Source organism: Hoplias malabaricus, chromosome 2, assembly GCF_029633855.1.
Source record: "Hoplias malabaricus isolate fHopMal1 chromosome 2, fHopMal1.hap1, whole genome shotgun sequence".
NCBI classification, from domain to species: Eukaryota; Metazoa; Chordata; class Actinopteri; order Characiformes; family Erythrinidae; genus Hoplias; species Hoplias malabaricus.
In genome coordinates, this window is record NC_089801.1 from 23,691,838 (window position 1) to 23,713,607 (window position 21,770).

At 40.1% G+C, this 21,770-nt stretch overlaps 1 protein-coding gene across 8 annotated transcripts in view; it reads left to right on the plus strand.

The window, feature by feature from the left end:
- The window catches only part of mtmr4 (myotubularin related protein 4), a 93,106-nt gene that overhangs the window by 64,608 nt on the left and 6,728 nt on the right, over positions 1 to 21,770 (plus strand). For all 8 annotated transcript variants that reach the window (XM_066652313.1, XM_066652331.1, XM_066652306.1 and 5 more), the window contains 12 exons: positions 7,235 to 7,351; positions 11,464 to 11,546; positions 12,882 to 13,048; positions 13,518 to 13,614; positions 14,830 to 14,943; positions 15,350 to 15,546; positions 16,617 to 16,745; positions 17,089 to 17,200; positions 18,628 to 18,823; positions 19,354 to 19,539; positions 20,171 to 20,341; positions 21,221 to 21,375. In XM_066652313.1, coding sequence (XP_066508410.1) covers positions 7,235 to 7,351; positions 11,464 to 11,546; positions 12,882 to 13,048; positions 13,518 to 13,614; positions 14,830 to 14,943; positions 15,350 to 15,546; positions 16,617 to 16,745; positions 17,089 to 17,200; positions 18,628 to 18,823; positions 19,354 to 19,539; positions 20,171 to 20,341; positions 21,221 to 21,375 — 1,724 coding nt within the window. The remainder of the gene's footprint in view (positions 1 to 7,234; positions 7,352 to 11,463; positions 11,547 to 12,881; positions 13,049 to 13,517; positions 13,615 to 14,829; positions 14,944 to 15,349; positions 15,547 to 16,616; positions 16,746 to 17,088; positions 17,201 to 18,627; positions 18,824 to 19,353; positions 19,540 to 20,170; positions 20,342 to 21,220; positions 21,376 to 21,770) is intronic.

Sequence of the window (21,770 nt, forward strand, 5' to 3'; positions counted from 1 at the left end):
ACATCTTTCTTCTCAGAGACGTCTGCGTGCCCACGGTTAAGGTGGATGTGACTGCTGCTGTGAGTGACTCAGACTAATAGATAGAGAGTAAGACACACACAGTCAGGTAGTATCTCTCAGCTTACGTACCAACGTCCTGCAGCCCCCACGGTGTCGAGGAGATCTGTCTGTCCTTGTCTTTGAGACGCACTGCCGGCATTTGAACTGAACGGTTAAAGGAGCAGAGAGTTCAGAATAATATCTTCACTGCTGGTAAATGAAGAAATAATTAATAAAGCAAACAAACACACAAGCCTTGTCCTTATGTTGAAGTAAGGCCTGGCCAATGTGAAGCTTTGGTTCTCAGTGTCAAAGCTGGTCGGCTGGTATTTAATTCTTAGTATTACATCAGTTTGATCAGTTCTCATGGACTTAACCCTAGATCTTCAGTGCTGGTCTATATTGTTATATGTCAGTCAGATCTACCGTAGGGTTGTAGTTTTGAGCTGCTTTGCTGCCTCAAGCCCAGGAGGAAACTAAAATTCGTCAAAGTAGATTCCAGATTGTTTCAGGAAATTCCACAGCAGAATGCCAGGACATTTCTTTCTGTTTGCCAAAAGTCCAAAGAGGTTGAGTCATGCAACATGAAAATGGTCCAGGACACAGTAAATCAACAAGAGAAAAGCCAAGAAAAGCAAGGAAGGCTTTATTTTATAACAATCAGGTTTTTGTTCCGACCTCAAAACTGTTGCAATGCTGTGAACTGGTTTGTATCGGCACGGTGGCGCAGCAGGTAGTGTGTGTGTGTGTGTGTGTGTGTGTGTGTGTGTGTGTGTGTGTGTGTGTGTGTGTGTGTGTGTGTGTGTGTGTGTGTGTGTGTGTGTGTGTGTGTGTGTGTGTGTGTGTGTGTGTGTCGCACTGTGAAGGACTGGCACCCCCTCCAGGGTGTGTTCCTGCCTTGTGCCCAATGATTCCAGGTAGACTCCGGACCCACCGCAACCCTGAACTGGATAAATGCTTACAGACAATGAATGAATGAATCAGGTTATTCTCAAAAATATGAACGGAAACAGTAAACAAAACAAGAATAAAAAACCTCAGGATTAATCAGTGTTTTGTTGATTTTACTGAAAACGAGAGTCCACTCTAAACACAAGGGTCATGTACTTGACCTTGGTTGTATATTTATTTATTTTTATTTAAATAATTAATTTATGAATTCTTTGATTTATTCATGATTTATGTATTTTTGTCTCATTCATTCCTTTTTGCAGGGGATGGGCGGTACAGTGCTATGGTTGGTTAGCATGGGGGGATAACACTGCCACACTCCATGTAGCAGACTGCGTTTCAGATCCCAACCAGAGCCACCCACCATTCTACACCAATTAGGGGGCTTGTGCATGGCCCCTAACACTCCTATTTATAGCCAATTTCTCTCACAAATCACCCATCTGTATTTTTTTATGATAAACAATATTTATCTTGATATTTTCACAGAATAACTGTAGTAGTAGTGTTCTTTCAAATCATGAATACAGTGAATACAGTTATATAGTTTAAATAAGAGCTCTGTAATGTTGTTTGAAATTAATTAAGAAATATGCTTCATTTTCATTGGACAAGAGTACAGTGATTTTGACATATGCATTAAACCTCTCTGTGGCTGTGAAAAAACACACAAACTCACACCCACACACACCCAGGGCAGTGGGCAGGGTTAGCCTAGCTCAAGGGAACCTCAGACATGGATTGAGGTGTTGAGCAGATCTGAAGCGGCATCCATTTATCTTGATAATTAAAAAATATTATATTGGCCACATATACTTTCTGCCACTTTATAGTTCTACCGATTACCGCTCACCTGCTTCTGTGGCCTTCTGTTGTGCTTAAGCCATTGCTTGTGCCATTTTACCCGAGGATTGTTAAATGTCTGGACTTTATTTATGTACAGACATTTTATAACCTTTATTACTCAAGCTCAGAGTGTGTGTTTGTGTCCAATATTGGAGGCTAACCGACCTTATCGGCCTGATGAATGTGTCTGCTCGTGGTTTATGAGGATTAGTCATCGTTTGTCCCTGTCAAATATTGAGGTTCCGCTCACCCGCTGGCACTTTTGCATCTTTGTCCATTTCTCTCGACACATGGGCCATCTCTATCTCTCTATCTCTCTCTCACTCACACGCGCTCAGCTTCCTCAGCGTGTGCACCGAGATGAACATGGTGGAGCTGATGAATAAGAGATAGGAGAGATGAGCTGCTTCTGGCTCACTGCGCCAACACTGACTCACCAGCACAGAGGCAAGAGTCAGAAGGAGCTTTTTTTTATGGTCTCAATGGAGCTTAGGAAATGCTGAGGCAGAATGCGTCATCATCAGTAGCAGCAGCATCATTAGATGAACAAAAGTTATCAGAAACCTTCTCATCCATCATTTCTTCTGAAATGGAAGGGTATTAACCAGGGAGTTTGCCCCTCTTATCATCTCATCTGATAAGGCTTTACACTAATTGCTGAAATATTGCTCTGAGGATTTGACTGTATTCAGCCACGTAAACATTAGTGAGGTCACGTGCTGGATCACTAACCCAACTCTGCCTCATCCCAAACGTATTGGATGGAGCTCAATCACTCCGTTTCAGATAAGTCAAGCCTGTGAAGTAAGCAGAGAGCTGAGGGACATTCCTGTTGGACGATTCCCAACTTGGGGTTATGTTACCTGGTTAACAATAAAATCCTGCTTTGTGGAATACCCCCCTGTCGTCTATATTCTATGAACATTTTATTATTAGCGGATCAACTCGGATTGAACTTATATTACATTTAACTTTAGTTAGAAACTTATTTTTCCCTGCGTATGAAGGTACAGTTTTGGAGATGAAAGAGGTTGTGTTCTGATAACACAATAATGGTGATATGATGTCCATGTAATCATAATTTGGGTCTGGCACGCTTTAGTGGAGTCTTGCTGACTCATAGCTAATTCTACTGAGTTTGAAAGAGAGAGAGGGGTGGGCAGATAAGTGGATTAACTTGTAAAGGCTGCACAAGCTCTTTGAGTCATTTCTCCTCATCATAAAGCTCTCTGGCTCATGTGCACCACTTCTCTTGCATATAATAGGAAGAGCTTTATTTCAAAAGGCACTGTAGTCATGTTCTTATGCTCTGCAAATACTGCTTGGTATTTTGTTTTAAGTTGAAGTTTGCTCTATACAGGGCTCTCTTACTTTTTTCAGTTCCTGAAAAGTTAAGTCTTTGGCCATATCCTTGAAAGACAATTAGGACTTGTTTTTAGGACTTGAGCATTCTCACAGTTTATCAGAAAAAAGTTTTAAATATTTAATGAGCGATAATTCTTCTCCATTCATTTGTTCCAGGGCTGTGGAATTTGATTAATGCCATATGTAAACGTGATTAGCGTTAACATTGTTATTGTTTTTGGATCGATTGACTTGACTGTTGACGTTTTGTGTTCTTGACATGATTCACAAACTGATATCTGAGGAAAACATGCAATAATTGCTCATTTAAATCTCTCTCCTCTCCATTTCTCTTTCCTGTCTCCATTGTGTTTTTTTTTTTTGTTTTTTTTTTTTGTGTGTCATGTTCAGTACTTCTGAGCACCCTACAGCCAAACTGGCACCATTTAAAACATGACGATGAAGATCTGTTATTATCCACAGATGGGCTAAAGTGCTCTTAAAGCAGGGCTGGGAGAACTGAGAGGGGCGGGGCTATGGGGAGTAAATGCAAATGAAACAGGCTCACAATGACACAGCTAATGGACCATTTCAGAAGCATTAGCATTGCCAACTATCAGAGCCACGCTGCACTCACATTCACTAACTCACAACATCTGAGAGAGGCTGAGAGCATCATTAGCATGAAATGATTTCACTTTGAATGATAGCGACCAGGTTTATCAATTCAATTAAATATCTAAATCAATTAACGTCTCTGAATGAATGGTCAGAGGTAAGCTGCAAGTTGAAGGCTTCTATTAGGGGTGGTCCAAACACAATTTTTAAAGGCTTTGATTATTCATGGGTGTTTCTAAACAACAAGTGCCCAAATACTTAACCTCACCAAAAAATTGTGTTTTCCATAAATGAACATCGTTTTAAATACAATTACTTGTGCAATATAAGTAATCAGTGATGTGTTCATATGTGACCATAGGAACAACTGTACTATAATCAGCTGTATTTATCATTTGCAGTAATTATATTCCATATTCTCCACTTATTAAAGTGCTCTCATTTTTTTTTAAGGCACCTGTGCATTTTTATCTTCAGTGGCCTTAAAGAAAGCAATGTAGCTTCTTGTAATCTGAGGCGAAGTGATGTGAACGTCTAGCATAAACGTGCAATGCATTATCTTAACTACCTATTATTTTTATATACACAGTATGGCCAAAGGTTCCTTTACATTCCCTCCCACATTTGCCACTTACAAAATGTGCCCTATTCACTGTATAGTGCACGATTTGGGGGTCCACCATTTTGTAGTGTTGTCAAAAAACATAATGGGCAATTTTCATTGCACTCAAACAATGCCACAATGCACAGCAAAAATGGTGTACAACCCATGTACACTAGCAGATAACCCATAATCCACTGCGTTGTTTGGAGCAAAAAATACTGTATATGGTGTAGTGTCCAAAATTATTCGCTACCCTCCTGAATTCAGTTCCCTAAGAGAGTACACTATATAGTGACTAAATAGGGAACTGTGAATAAGGAGCCATTTCGGACACAGGGATTGTTTCTTCTGATCACAAGGGTTTTAATCGGAGGTTTGTCCTGTAGTAGGACAGGTTTGCTGTAGTAGCCACTTCTACTTTTCTGAGAAGGCTTTACTCTAGGTGTTGGCTAATGTTGGTGATATGATTGTATTTCTCTGATTGTAATTTACCACTTTAGCACTTTTTCCTAGTTGTTTTGGATGGAGACTCTGTCACTCGAGGATGCTGTTCCACTGTTTCACAGCCTGGTGCTGGGTGACTGTATAAAGCTATAGCTGTTGTGATGATTGTAGGCTCGTTCAGCTGCTCTGTTGTTTAGTGGACATTTCTAGATTGAGCTTTCTTAAAAACTAAAACTAATTAGTACATTTTTTTTCACTCTTACTAAAGGATTGTGGCAGCTTCACAAGAATTACAGACAGAGGAGTGGTTACAGAGACAGGAGTCTTACAGGAGACACAAAGAGAGGTTTATTAAGCAAAAGAAGGAACTGTTCCTTATGATAAACTCATGATAAACTGAGCTAGTGCCTCAGAGACCATCCAGCCTCCTCCAGCAGTTTCCACTGATCCTGGACAAAAACTTTCCACGGATGTTGAGCAGCCTTTCAGGTTAAATTTGGATTGAAATGATTCTGAACCCACGCTGACCAAATGTTGTGCAGCCTCATGAAGCTCCATCACAGCTTCTGCTGAGCCCAAATGTGCCACCACACATACAAACACATCTTTGTTTCGGGTTTTTTATTTTTTCTGCCTACTACTTCAGAGGTAACTGAGTCTGCACATACAGACCTGAAGCACTCCACTGTTTAGGGCTTTTAAAAATCAAGTCTTTTCTCCGGCCGCCTGGTTTTTATCGCTGTGCCAGCAGGACCCCGGGGGTCTACCCATGAGGTCCTGTTTACCCACAGCCTGCGAGTGTAGGCTGCCACCCGGGCACCAACCGGGTAACCGCATAAACCTCTGGCAGGTATGGCATCATGGAAGGATAAATTAGAACCAGATCCTCTGCGGTCAGGTTAAAGGGAACTGTTTAAAGCTGCTCGGAAGAATAAAACGACTAAGTGTGGTGTAGGTGTTGATACTGAATTTTTATGGAGCAGCTTTACTAACTTCAGTAAAAACAGACGGGTTTGTATAATGACAAATTTAGTTCTTTGAGGTTGGCTGTGCCTGTAAACTATATTCTTACATTTTCAGTGGAAAATATTTTTGATTACTTAAAATGCTAAAGATAAAGTAAAAATAGTTTGGGTTTACCAACATTATTGATACACAAACACAGATGTACATTTACTGTTAACACATACATTACCATAAATGAAATAAATAAATATATTAGCATGATATTATTTTAGCTCTGTTACTTGTGAGAACAAATGCTTCTGTGAGTAGTCATTGTTATGAGCCCTTTTTATGGTACTTAACCTGGCATGTGAGGAGTTAATAAAGGTGCAGGAAAATAACCAAACTGGGAAGGAAACTGGCCCTCTAAGCCCATAGTTACCCACCGTGACCTGTCAGTCACCCTGCACTGCTGTAATAGAATAACAAAAGCTAAAATTACTTTACAATTACCTGCCATTTTAAATGCTCTGGATAAAAACGTTTGTCGGTTAAGTGGTTTATCCACACAAGAAAAAAACCTGTTTGATCATTAATTTTTAAATTCACAGCTCAGTAAAAAACCAAAGTGAAGTAATTAATGACCACCATTAAATAGTTTTCTTTTGGAGCAGTAATGTTCAGTCCACTGTAATAAATCATAATATAGCAGTATTAAGCAGATTACAAATACTTAAAGCCACTGTCCACGCATTTCATGATGTTCTTTTTAAATATTAATATTTAAATTAATTTAAATTGTTACATCAGGTCTGCCAGAGAACCAATCAGAGTTAGTAGTAAGTTTATGTCACTCACCTTAATGAAGACACTGATTTCCAGTGCATTCAGCCTCTAGGCTCTACTGGGATCGGATGAGTTTTCATGGGATGGTTGTAATAAATCATTTTAGACAAATGAAGTGCAGCCCCATCTTGGCTGCATTCTACCCGCTATTAAAGAATACAACACTCACTGCCCAGCGTTTTGTGTTATTATGCAGCGTATAACTCGGTTCTTCGGTACAGTTGGGGGTGGGGGATCTTTAGGTTTTATTACCTGGTTTCATGCTGTGTAATAGCATGATGATAGTGTGATGATAATATTGTGTTGTGGAGCCTGTAACCATTCTCAACCAAAGACATGTTAGGGTTTATTTAGGTGTTTATGTATCAGTAATCCACACTTTTTGAATATGCATGCTGGTTTAGTTCACAAAGTCTGTGTTTGGTTGGAAGTTAACAGTGATAATGTAGTGTCCAATCTTTTTCCACTCTGTTATATGTCTCTGACGTTTGTTGTCTTGCTCTAACAGCACAGACAGGTTCTACCACGAGTTTCCTCTAATGTTGTTTTTCCTCTTGTGGGTTCTCACAGTACTAAAGTGTGTTTTCTTTTCCCTAGGTGCCTTTTCCAGCTCTTCAAGGGGAGGGGGTGGAGTATCTGGGCCGTGCCGATGATGCCATCATCGCCATCTCCAACTACAGACTCCACATCAAGTTCAAAGACTCCATTATCAATGTAAGAGCGCACAGGTTTTAGCCCACACAAAAAACATTGGATTGGGTCGACTCCACAAGCAACCTTAACCATTGTTGATCTTTTTTTTTGGAAAAGACTTAAAATATTTACACGAGAAAAGGATAAAAATATATTTTACATGCATATATTGCTCAGGAAGTATGCCTTTCAAAGTTCAGCTATAACAGAGGTGCAAACCTACATTTAAAAAAAATGTAAACATCATATGATTAACATGACCACAAATCATGCTTTCACTCTTCACCCTGAGAGTTAAACCATTATCTGAGCTAAAGCTTACCTTACAGAAGGTAATGAATACTTCTATCTGCTTCTCTAAAATCTGTTTGAACGTATTATCATGTTCCCTGGCCACCCACTGCGGTAACTAAACCTGCTCCCACAGAATTATTGGTTGAAGTTGAGGCTTTTCTTCTAATTCCCAGCTGCTTAAGGCCAGATTTCTGTGCTGAGGGAGGAGAAAACTTTCTTTGGTTTATTGTCCCAGTGAGGTGAAGCCTTGGCTTTTAGCTCCTGATCTGAAAGGCTGCTGGTTCTTTCACAGCTCGCCAGAGAGTGAGTGAGGTCATGTTGGATTCTCTTCCACTCCAGCACAAGCGACCTGAGTGTTTGCTGTTAAATGGCTTACTGAAATTAGACTGATTCCCGTTTTAAGTGTTTGCTATTGATTTTGCCAGATAGAAATCCACACAGAAAACTAAGGATGTACATATACATGGTTTCTGGGTGGATAACGTTTTTTTATGTATTTTTTCATCTGAAGCTACAAGAAAAACACTTCCATGGAAAGCAAACATGTTTGCCAACATATGAGAATATCTTTCTTTGGAAAAACTGAAGAAATGTCATCTAAGAGAGAACCTGATGCTGAATAGCAAACTCACAAACAAAAAATATGAACTCACGCAGTCCTATATTAACTTGTTCTTCACATAGGACAACTTATGGCTTGCCAAACACTAATACTGACACTGCAGCAGATTATTTTTGACCTCATGCATCTTGGAAATAAGTTGACAGAATGTACATAATGTTGCCAATTACCAAGTGACATATTACTGTTATTTTTGACATAAGTGACAAGAGCCAGCTGCATTCTTGGTTTTTTTTAACTCGTGTTTTCTGGTCCTGTTTGTCCTCAAAATACCCACACAGTTCCTCCTCATTCTCCCGAGCCCTGAAAGCAGACGACCAGCCAATAATCATTAAACTGGTGTCAGACTTTACAGGATCTTTACAATGTCAATGCCTGGCCACTTTTTCTGTTTTGTTTTAAATGGCATAGCCAGGTCCACTTGCGTACCCAGAATCCCTAGAGGCAGGTTGCGTCAACCTTGCAGCAACCTTGGTTGAGTGGCAGAGTCCTGTTTTGAACTGGCTGGCTAAGCTGAGCTTAAAGACGGGCTTTGTGTTCGCGTTTCCCCTCAAACACCCCTGCTGTGCTTTACCCGATCCCAAAGTCAGAATCATAGGCAGAGCAGCTAGGTCAGTATCTTAAACCAGCTTTAAATATGACACATTTGCTAATAATCAGTTAATTAAATGGTCCGTTTCCACAATATTTCACCAGAGTTGCTTCTAAAATGCTATGAAGAGGCACTTTGAATGTCTTTTTATGATTAATGTTATTTCCCTTAAATACTAAGCATGTTTTAAAGGAACACTGGGTAGTAATTCTACCTTAAAATTAGCGCTCCAAATTAACCATAATGCTTCACTGATCTATAATAGAGAGAATAGGGCCTCTGTCATTGCTACTCTGCACTCAGACCTGCAAGAACAGCATTCTATAACTTTTGGAGGAGGATATGAAACCACCCGTGCCTCCTTCCCCCTCCCCTTTCAGGAAAGTTGTGTAAAAGTAAATCACATTCTGCAAATGTAAGGGAGCCCAGGAGAAAAAATACCAAATCTTTACGTATTGTTGCTTTAAGTGTGGTGTCCACTAAGTCTGGCTGCTAGTCTAGCCCCTGATCTGTGAACTGATAAATAAATGAGTCAAACACTTTCCTTTACAGCACAAAATGGTAAAGAAATGCAGATTCTGTTTGCCCAGTATTTTTCTTATTGTATCAACCAGAGTAAGGGAGCTAAACGGAGGTTCTAGCTAGGCTAGCTTGCTAACGCTAGCTTTTAACTTATTGTCCTGCTCATATTTCATTGTCATATTTGTCGTTTGAGTAATTTTCTACACTGAAATGATAATTTTGAGTTTGTTACTACAATTATGAAGTTGCAAGATGATATTTGCTTCCTCTGAGGCTGTTCTGCACTCACTAGCTAATTTAAACAAATGTTGTTGTAGGCTGTAGTTTTTCGAAAGCTGCCACTTACCTACATTTTGTTTTGGTCAGGTTTTAAAATAGCTTTTTGACATTAAAGAGTATTTCTGGTTTTAAAAAAAGTTATAGTCTGAAATTCCAAATGATCAGAGTGCTCTGTATACACTATCTTTATATATATATATATATATATATATATATATATATATATATATATATATATATATATATATATATATATATATATATATATATATATCCCTTTACACTTCAAAACTTCAGAAGATCTACATTAACTCCACCAGTCATCAATCACCAAGTCACTCTTTTGTGTAAATGAGTGAGAATTATTCCTTCACTTTCTTCTCATCTTTCTTTAAGCCTAGACCCATCATTCTTTTCTGTAGCTGCTGCATTTTCATTTACAAAAATACATCCTTTCTATTATTTTGTCTTTTTTGCTTAGTCACCTTTTCATTTCCCTGCATGTCTTTATCTCCCTTTTGTCTCCCCATCTCTTTCTTCTTTCTCTCTCTCTCTCTCTCTCTCTCTCTCATCTCCTTTCTCTATCACTTCCTTTCTCCCTCCCTTTCTCTTTGTCTGTGCCCTGGTGTGTGATAGATGTACCCAGGCGTGGACACTGAGATTTCTGTGAGTACTCTGCATTCGTCCATTGCACTCATCCTTCCACTCCACTTCTCTCTCCTTTCTCTTTTTCCAAAACTACTTTCTTTAACATGCTTGTTTTTTTTTTCAGTTAGGGCTAATAAGATCAACTCAGTTAAAGCACAGACACTTGAATCTTGCTCCTCATGGTGATGTCCATTGAAGAAAAAACAAGTTCAAACTGTAGATTAACATTAATTGATGTTTACTAAATGTATCACAGCATCAGTTGTTATTTAAAGCTGTAATTTGTATGTTTCTTTGATTGAAATTGAATGCGACAGGATAAAAGTCCCAGTAACAAAGGGAAAAACTTGTGAGCCACACTGTAAAGTTTGAATTAACTTTAGAAATCAGATCATATTTTTCAGGGTTTTTGGGAGCACAACATGTGTGTTTATGTTTTAACATCACATGCCTGGCTCATCAGATCATAAGATTCATCCGCTTGGAGAATGGGTGATAAACACAACCCACATTTACAGAATGTTTTTCTGTGCGTTGCGTGCACATTTCCACTAGGGAGGGCTCCAAATCCCAAAATGTTTTATGAGCTAAAAGTTACGGAGCTTGACCTCTTTCCTTATTGTAAAAAAATATTAACCTGACAACTTTTTTCTAACTGTTTACTTCTTCAAAAAATGTTGGCAAACCGAATGGACACGTTATTGTAAACATTAACCAGACAGAAGACACATTTCCCAAAAGAAACATAGTATTTTTAATCTCTTTTGTTGAGTCTACTCAGTGCAATTCCTTGTGCTAACAGCAAGCTACCAGCTCAGTGTTCATCTGCTTAGTTGGTTCACTTGAACTCAAAAAAGGCTCAGTTCTTGTCAAGCTAGAACGGCTGCTTCTATTTTAGTGATTCAACATTTTTAGCTGACGCTGTTGTCTGGAAATCAAGGCTAGGAATGTGATACAATGGCTGCTTTTTGATCAGCACAAACGTGCAGCTTCTCTCAGACGCACCAGTGATACTGACCCCAATTTTATCAAAGCAGGCTTCAGAAGCGGCCAAGGATTGCTACTTCACTCACAATAGTTGTTTGTTAATTTCCCCTTTTCATAACTTATGATGATGTTTGCATGTTCGTATTGGCTTGTGGAGGTCATGTGATCACTGTCTGTGTTTGGTTGCAGGTGCCTCTGAGGCTGATTGAGAGTGTGGAGAGCAGAGATATGTTCCAACTGCACATCATCTGCAAAGACTCCAAAGTAGTAAGGTAGGGGCACGCACACACAGTACACAGGTATTAAAGGCTCTGGGGGTCACACCTGAGCTGCCTCTATTGACTTTTAATTTTTCAATATATTACAATTCATATAAATATATTTATGAAAGGACTGTTTATGAACTTAAAGTAATGTTGTATAAAAATATATACACATTTTAAAAAAATGAAAAAGGATATACAAGATTTTATTCTGATAAATAAATAAATAAATAAATAAATAAAGTGTGTAAGCACTAATTGTCCTGGCATTCCCTAACAGTTATATTTTATAATATCCACCCTTCACGCCAACCTCCTTCACATTTGCCAGCTATAAGTCACATTGTGTGAAGTTCTCTAGCTGTATGTTGTGGCTCATGCTGACTACTGAGTGTGCATAAGACACTGAGGGAGTGCCAGGTTTCCACCGTGTGAAGAGCAAAACCTTTGTGCTTATGACTCTTTTTGCTTTTTGGCTAGAGGACAACTGAGCAGCAGAATTGAATGGGAACAAATCCCCTAGTTTTGCACACAAAGAAAACACTGTTTCCAAAGCTCCAAGCTAAAAAGTTGCAGCATCTGTAAAACCTCAAAGCAGTCAACATGCACACTCACAGAAACTTCTCCTGAGGAATTTCCAGAGAATCTGAAATATTTTGGCCTATGGGAAAAAGCCCTGGTGCGCCCTCCCCTTGCTGTGTACTGCAATGATGTTGTTTATGAATTAAGAATTTGGAACAAAGACGGATTCAACAGCAGCTGTGCGTGTGTGCGTGTGTTGAGTTGGTGGCATCCAGAATGTGACACCTGCGTGCAAATCAGATATAATTCAGTAGTATTTACTCTTTATATTTTCACATAAAAGCAAGTCTTTGAAAGACATTTAACTTCATGATGCATTCCCAAGTTTTAGAACTTACTCTCAATGTGTACAGTCCATTACTACAGACAGTGTTTTTCTGTGTTTTTTGGTACTTAGCATGACCAGCAAATAATTTAAGCTGATTTGCTTAAATGATTTAAGTAGAAAAAATCATAACAAAATCAAGTGCTCTGCACGTTGCTCCATAATGTGTTTAGACCAAACATTCGCAGTCAAAGTATAGATTGAAAAGTGTGTTTTTTCTGCATTTTTGCCAATGGTTTTTAAGCACTGACCTGTTGCAATGCAGTCCCTTAAATAGTAACTGCATTAAAAGTATGCTACACATTCAATAGATAAACATTATGTTGAAATATTATGGAGTGCAGAGCTTAAAGACTCATTTTCCTTGACTTTGCTGGCATTAAAGGCATAAAATTCATGTTTAGGCTGATGGTAATGATGATGTTTGTTCTTGTCAGGTGTCACTTCTCCACATTTAAGCAGTGCCAGGAGTGGCTGAAGAGGCTAAACCGAGTTATAGCTCATCCCTCACGACTGGAGGACCTGTTTGCTTTAGCGTATCACGCATGGTGCCTGGGGGGCTCTGCTGATGACGAAGACCAGCACTTGCATCTGTGCAGACCAGGTACACACACTCACCCAAAGCCTGATACAGTGGCAGGTTAATGGACAATTAGGAGTCTTTCCTACTGAATGCTATTAATTCTGTGTGATGATCCTGCCTGAGCTGGGAATCGAACCCTAAGCAGTCATGTTATACGCTGGGATATACCAACACAAATCCACACCAGTTTTGCTCATACGTAAGCTGTTTTCACATATGAACTCCAGAGTATGGGGTCCACTGATGTCCCAGAGTTGTCCTTTTATATATGTAGTGCACAGTGGGAGACTTCCTGTGTCAGATGTGTTCTCACAACCCCGAATGCTTCACATGCTTTAAGCATGGGGTGGCGTCTGTGCAGCGTGTGCATGAGCTACATCGTGATTCTCCAGAGTATTAGCGGCTCTATATGCACATGTGCTCACTCTGACTTTACCCAGAGTTATTACTATAAGTCCACTTAAATGAGTTTTCTCTCTCTTTCTCTCAGGTGAACATGTTCGTCACAGGATGGAGATGGAGGTGAAGAGGATGGGCTTTGACATGCAGAATGCCTGGAGAGTGTCTGATATCAACAGCAACTACAAGTACGGCACCCACAAGAGTCACAAAACATATTAACGAAACACCATAGATGACCATTCTCCTTTATGGAGCAGTTGTCTGTGTTTGCATATACCTCTACTTCTGGCTTTCTGCTTGACCATTAGTTTACTTCTGCAGAGGAAGAGAGGAAAATGAAAGAATAGTGTTGATGAAAGGGAAAAGGGCTGGTGTTTTGACTGGGCTGGAATTACTGTCCAACTCTGTTATTAGTCTGTGGCACCGATGATAATCATTTTGAAGGGACAGAGCAGTGGGGAAGGTGATCTGTGACTGTGTGTGTGTGTGGTGAGACACCATCGAGGTGGTTAATTAAAGCAGGCCAGGACCTGCTGTGTTGTGTGAGTCAGCAGCACACCTCAGTCAACAGTGTGTGTGTGTGTGTGTGTTTGAGGGCTGTGTCCCTGGTTCCTGTTTCCTCGGTGCATGTCTATTTTCTCTTTGTGGATGTGTATACTTTTCCATCTGCCTGTGCCTGAACCTCCCTCAGGGCATTAAGCGATAGTGCAGATGCAAATCCAAGTGAACTGAAGATTGGCGTATGCGAGGATAAAAAGAACCCCTGATTAAACCTGTGGCTGTCTTGACTAAGATTTCCAAACTCGGGGAATCAATTTTGTGATTAGGTCATTGTTAAGCCATTGTTTATGCTGTTCCTCTTTTGGGGATTTGTGAGTTGGGGGCCGTTGGCACTGTAATATGTACTGAATATTATTCTGCAAATGTGTTATCAAACTTGTAGTACTCAGGTTTCTTTTAAACACCAATATATAGTGTGTGTGTGTATTTATTTATATATTTATATATATTTTTGTATAAAGGATCATTATGAATTGATTGGTCAAAAAACAGCATTCAGGATTTCTCAAAATAATATTTTGTCATAAAATTTGTTAATACTGCAACATGGTTATACACACACACACGCTATAAAGCTTGGATAAATAATATACCCACTGCCCGGTGCTCTAATGAGAAAGAGGGCAGTTTTCTAAGCCATAATCAACTCTACTTACATGGCCCACTTTCCTTTGACATGTCATTAGCTCAGACATATTTAAAGTTTGTGGTATTTTGCTACCTACCTCTGCCACTCAGCAAACTACAGCATGACCATGAGGGCAAATCATAATAATGACCAAATGCATGCAGCGTTAAGATTGGTGTTTAAATGTTTTAATCATATCCTCTCTCTGCAGGCTGTGTTCCAGTTATCCTCAGAAGCTGCTGGTGCCAGTGTGGATCACTGATAAAGAACTGGAAAGTGTGGCCTCATTCAGGTCCTGGAAAAGAATCCCAGTTGTGGTGTACAGGTTAGATCCACCTGCAACCCTAACATATTGCTGCACAAAATGTGTTCAGACGTAATAGTAGTGAATAAAATAGTGAGAAACAGTTGGGTTTTTAATTGAAAAGTCTATATTATGTAATAACTAGTTAGATGTATGGCATTTGGCAGGCAGACAGATTTAACCATGGTAGAGTAGAGGTAGGCGAGAAGAGCATTCAGAGTCCTGTATCTGTATGTGTAGTGGGGTGTTCCTACCTGAGCAGGGAATCAAACCAATTGCACTAGTGGAACCTCATTGTCATGTGGGTAGGAATAGGACACAAACCAGATAATTACAGACGTCTAATTTCCCGCACAATGATATTGAATTTATTTATATATATATATATAATTCTTCTCTGCCTCTCTCTCTCTGTTCTCTCTGTCAGGCATCAGAAAAACGGTGCGGTGATAGCACGATGCAGTCAGCCCGAGATTAGCTGGTGGGGCTGGAGGAACACAGAGGATGAATACTTGGTCACATCCATTGCTAAAGCCTGCCTGCTGGACCCTGGGTCCCGCACCCCCTGCACACCGGCCTGTCGGACACGAGGAGAGGGCCCTGACTCTTCAGACAGCGACTTTGGTAAGACGGTGATGAGAGATGTTTACCCCTTCTGACCCCTACTGTCTTTTGGATCACATTATTTCCAATTCAATAGTGACCGTTTAATTTTCTGCATGGAAATATCCTCCTTAATTATGAGCGCCGCCTTCAAATTTCAAAGGTCTAGAGCTGGGGAAATATGCTCTCCCTTTTTTTTGTTTATTGTTTAACAGTAAATGAGCTGCATGAATAAATGGAGGTCTAAGCCAAGAATCTGCCTGGGTCTCATTAGTCCTGGTTCTGGTGTAGATTCAGCCCCAGTTAATTCTCTAATGGTTCCAGTTCTCCTGGACAATAAGAGCATATAGCCCATTCAGGCAAACATAACCACTTGTTGGAGGGTCATTAGCAATTAGTTTTTGTCTCACACAGCCACACACAAGAAGGGCTAGAGCCCCACACACTCAGACGCTCTCACACACAGATACAAACTTATTTCTGAGCAACAGAGAAATGCTTTCCAGGTTGGAGCGGATGCAAAAATAAGAAGTGGTAATGGTCCTTTTGTTTTACACCACATTTGTACTCCAATGGCCAAATGGAATTGTGGGGGGTGGTTGTGGGAAAGTCTGAGTTTGCCTGTAAACAGTCCAGCATTCACATACAACAGCTGCTTCTCTGCCAATTTGAAACTTTATTTTACTGGACACCACTGAGCTCTTCCAACAAAGGCTCTATACCTATTTTCACTTTAAGTATCACAGCTTGCTTTGTTTGCAGTGTTCGAAATAAATGTATAAACAGTGCCATAATCATGCAACAGAAATTTTCATTAGAAACGTTTTAAAATAAGAATAGATCGGCCTGATTGGCTCTGTGTCTGCTTTGGCATAGCGCCAGACTGTTCCTCTGCAGTGGTCATCAAAAAAGAGCTGCAATTGACTTTGCTAATGCTCTCCTGCTCTCTCTCTTTCTCTGCCCTCTTTTCTCTTTTTTCTATCTTATCCATCTCTGTTTTGTCCATCTTTTGTCAATTTTTTTCCTTTCATTTACTTTTCTTTTCATTCTCATGTCTCTGACTGTTCCCCTCTTTTTGTTTTCTCTCTCAGACTCTTCTCTGACAGGAGTTCCTGGTCCTGATGCCAGTGCTGCACCACAGAAGCTGCTGATTCTAGACGCTCGCTCATACACCGCTGCAGTGGCCAACCGCGCCAAGGGAGGTGGCTGTGAGTGTGAAGGTAAGAGCCAGCGCTGTGTCCTCCTGCTGCAGCCTTGTCGGGGTGCCTCCCCTGCAGTGAGACATACCTGTGTACTGCCGCGCTCTGGACGCCCTCCTGGGGCTCTGTGATTCATTCAGTGTCAGACTAGTATGACATAGCATGTGAGGCATGTAAACGCAAGGGTTGCACTGTGATGGATATAATTTAATTTTAGACTTGCATTATGCTAGTTTTACAGATTTAGTTTTTCTCCTCGTCTCAGTAATGTCGGCTTCACGAATGTAAGAGCTACGCATCATTTCCAACCAGAGATCAGACAATTACAGCCCTTTGTGAACACAGTGTTTGTCTCTGTGCATAGAGTACTACCCCAACTGTGAGGTGATGTTCATGGGAATGGCCAACATTCACTCCATCAGGAACAGTTTCCAGTCTCTCAGAGCAGTGTGCAGTCAGATTCCTGACCCTGGCAAGTGAGTATGCAATAAGAACCACTGACCTATTCACTCACCTCACACTTGCTTTCACATGTTCTCCCTCTTTAACCCTTCTAAAATTAAGCTTATTCTGATTTAAGGCTGCTTATTCAGTACATACTTTAAAAATATGCAAACTCCACGAAGCATTTGGCTGTTGGCATCAAGAATTCATATTTGACTAAATAACTATACCACCCCCACTCTCCCGTATGTTCTTTAGCCCCCCAATTCGTTCATTTTCAACAACAGTTCTCTCTGTCTCCATATTAATTATGTAATGAAACATGGGTGCACTAGGACCTGGGGGAGCTGCTGCTGTTACTGCATGTCTCTTTGACTCCATTGACGGTGAATGCAGAGAGAAGGTGTAGTGAGTTTCCTGATGGCGAGTGGCGTTTCAAGACAACAATAAAGAAAAAACATTAATTGAATGCCTGTTACAATCGTTAATAAACCAAACTGAAAAACCACTAATGCATTAGTTGAAATAGCATTGTGCAGCAGAGGAATCCTGATTTTTGATGAATATAAAGTAATGCTGAAATGTTAAAATGTTCACGCAGTAAACTGCAGTATTTAGGGCAGACTGAATTTATGTTTGTTTTTTACAGATATTTTTATACAATATTCACTTTCCAATAAATTGATTAACTTAATATTTGATTAAGAAATATTACACAACTTAAATTAAAAGGGAAACTTAAGGCCAAAGAGGCACTCTATATTATTCTCATTTCTTATACATGGACTCTTGTCTTGGTGCCTGTATTTCAGAAAACGTAATATGAAGTAGCTGTATAAGACTCGTGAATAGAAGGCCAGCTGTAGATCACTTTTTAAAGACAGTTTAACCCATTTATCCACACACACACATATTTTAAGTTTCTCTTTCGGTGTAATGACATCACATGCCCAGTGATGGGCTATATTTAGAAAGAGCTCCATGTACAGAATTGATTGTGTGTTGCTTTCCCAGTTTAAAATAGACCCCCACAGGCTTGGTTCAGAGAACTGTGTCAGGACTAAATCGAGCTCAGAGACCCCAGTATATCCCTCTGTAGCTAAAGTGCTACCGTCCTGTGTTCCTATTATATAAACAATCACTTTTGGCTGTTCTTGATTCCACAACCTACCATCACAAATGACCCAATACAGAAAGTCTAAAATTAAATGTGGTAAATTTAATTTTTAAGGTTTTTCTTTAAATCTGTTCATCTGTCTGTTTGGTCTCCCCTCCCCATCTAATTTGATGTTATCACTTGTTATGTTTATACATCGCATTCGTATTTGTCTCTATGTGTCTATAGAATGAGTGATATGTCTCTAGGGCAGTAATAATGGCTGTAGATTAATATAGTCTAGTATAAGTAAAGAGCACTTTGCTGATTTGAATCACTCATTATATTTGTCACTGTATCCAGCTGGCTGTCGGCTCTGGAGAGCACCCGTTGGTTGCAGCACCTGTCCGTCATGTTGAAAGCGGCCACTCTGGTGTCTTCTGCGGTGGAGAGGGAGGGCCGTCCAGTGCTGGTCCACTGTTCTGATGGATGGGACCGCACTCCTCAGATTGTGGCATTGGCCAAGGTCCTGTTGGACCCCTACTACAGAACCATCGAGGTGAGGAAACTCTGGAAGGAAAGCCGTTCATTTCTCAGTTGAGAACACCAACAGCAGGTTTCTATTAGAAGCTTTTAAAGGCTTTCAAGTGGGAGCTAATAGTCTAAATGAATAATGACTTTGACTTTGAAAAGTTTTGGCGGCTTTTCAATAACTATTTCCCTTTTTCAGTTGCTTAGCTCTACCATCACATCTCTGACCACTGTTTGTTTTACTGTTTCACACTGGATTTCTGTTTCTGTATTTAAAGGGTTTTTTTTAGACACACATCAGAGTGCAGTGGAAAAATGAAATACAGATGTAACAGAAGTTGTGTTCATTCTCTTCTCTTTTTTATGAAACATGGTCATAGCCCAAAATGAGAAAAGCAATGGAAGCATTATTAAATATAGGAGGTCAAATATATTTATTTATTAATTTTATTTTATTTTTGTGAAAGAAATATCTTTTAGCCTTGAACAATAAGGATCAGTCTGATTTCTTTCTTTCACTTCATATTCAACTGTTTCTGCTGGCCCCTGTTTCCACAGGGTTTCCAGGTGCTTGTGGAGACAGAGTGGCTGGATTTTGGCCACAAGTTTGCAGACCGTTGTGGCCATGGGGAGAATGCAGAGGATGTTAATGAGCAGTGTCCAGTCTTCCTTCAGTGGCTGGACTGCGTCCATCAGCTCCTCAAGCAGTTCCCCTGCTTGTTTGAATTCACAGAGGCCTTTCTGGTATGTGCCCCACGCGTCCTTTAGTCTCCCCCTCTCTTTTATCCATTCATTTTCCTATCCATCTGCTGTATTTCTCAACATTATTTTTCTGTCCATCCATTCACGTCTGCGCATTCGTCTACTGGAACTCATCAGTATTGCATTTGTTTATTTAGTCACTCAGTCAGTCCAGATAAAACAAGTCTGACTAATACTACAGCTTTGTAGTATTACTACAGGAATGTATCAGCATAGGGAAGGGAATGGATTATATACTGTTTTTTCAGGGAGACTTCTAGGCTGCACTCACACAGCAAGTAAAAGTGGCCCAAATTAGATGTTTTTTTTTTTTTTCATATGTGACATATTTGCCTGGGAAATGAAAACATTAAAACTTCTTAATCCAGGTTCCTGTCACCCGTTTATGAGGAAATAAAACTGGTATTAATGTTTGTAAACCACCAACATTAGAAGGCATGGTGGTGCAGCAGCTAGTGTTGCAGTCACAAAGCTCCAGGGACCTGGAGGTTGTGGGTTTAAGTCCCACTCTGGGTGACTGTCTGTGAGGAGTTTGGTGTGTTCTCCCCGTACCCTGACCACCTGAAGGCAGTAGACTTAGTCAGAAACTAATGCACTGAATGTGTTTGTGCAGGTAAAGCTGGTGCAGCACACTTACTCGTGTCTCTATGGTACGTTCCTGTGCAATAACGCTCGAGAGCGAGAGGCTCGAAATGTCTACAAGCGTACCTGCTCCATCTGGTCCCTGCTCCGCGCTGGCAACAAGAACTTCCAGAACTTTCTTTACATTCCCTGCCATGATATGGTAAATACCAAGTCTGCTGAGAGTGATGTGTTTTAATGTTTAACATTTACAGCACAACACATGGTAATATGGGGAACGCTTTACAGAAGGGCAGCATTCATAAGGCTCTGTAACTGCTTAAAGAAACGTAAACAAATGTTTATAAACCTGTTATTTTAAAGGCTTTGGTGAGTTTTGATAGGAATTTAACTCAAAAGTTTTATGATTGTTGCACAAGCTACTGGAAGAGGCCACATGTAAGGGGCATGCTACAGCCATACCTTGCCTCCTGGGTCCAGTAAACATTCCGGGAAGAAAGAATATATTGGCCCAGTAGGTGGGCTTTAGAACTAAGCCCTGAGCTGATGGAGGTCACATAACAGAAACTTGGTCAGCATCGTCCTCCTTTAAAAACCTGCAAAGGAATTTAAAAGACATTGAAGATGTTTGAGTGGCTCAAATGCTTTTTTCTTAGTTTTATTTTAGTTTAAAACTGTCTCTTTGTATGCTGACTCTGTTGTCCTCCTCCTTGTGGTGTCAAAAGGCTTGCTGTGTAAATAATAAGGCTTGTTTGGACAAGCCTGAATAAATGTCTGTTTAGATTAGGACAGTGGTCTTGAAACGTTTAACCTTACAATCCCTGCCCTAATTTAAAGTGTTACTGTCTGTGCCCTTCCTCTTTGTTATGAATATTATATTAAACCTCATGAAAACTGTTAATGAAATGCCTTTGGGGTACAATGTACTTTAAAAAAAAAAAAAGCGGGTCAAAATCTTCAGATCCAATCTTCAGCTCTAAAGTCTAATAACGGCCCAGATTTCACCTGTCAATTTGACTGACAGAAGAAGAATGTTACAATAAAGATGATACCCTCTCATGACCCTTAACCTCTGTGGCAGGTTCTGCAGCCGGTGTGTCACACGCGAGCCCTGCAGTTGTGGACCGCTGTTTACCTGCCCACCTCATCCCCCTGCACAGCAGCTGAGGACGCCATGGAAATCTACCTAAGCCCCTCCTCTCAGGGGGAGGAGCTCACCTCACGCTCACTTGATAGGTCAGTGTTTGTTTATGCATGTGAATGAAGGGTAAAGAATGCTTTTAGAAGCAATATGTAATTAAACAATACTCCACATTAATGTTATTGTTTGTTTTTTTAAGGTAAAACCTGGTTAAGACCAAAATATCTTAAAGGGAATGTATTATGAAAAACAATTAGCACATTAATTTGGGGATCTGGAGCTCCGAGCAGCCTATAAATTGTGAAATAAAAGAACCCAGACAGTTTTTATTGATTTTCCAAAGTCTGAGGATATGGTATAAAAGGTATTCATATTTTGTCCAGAGTTGATCCCGCCTCCTCATCTGAGTCTCACCAGTCATCACTGAGACTCACTCTGCTGGACGCGTGTTTATGTGAGAGCAAATAGAGCTAAATGAAGGAAAACAAAC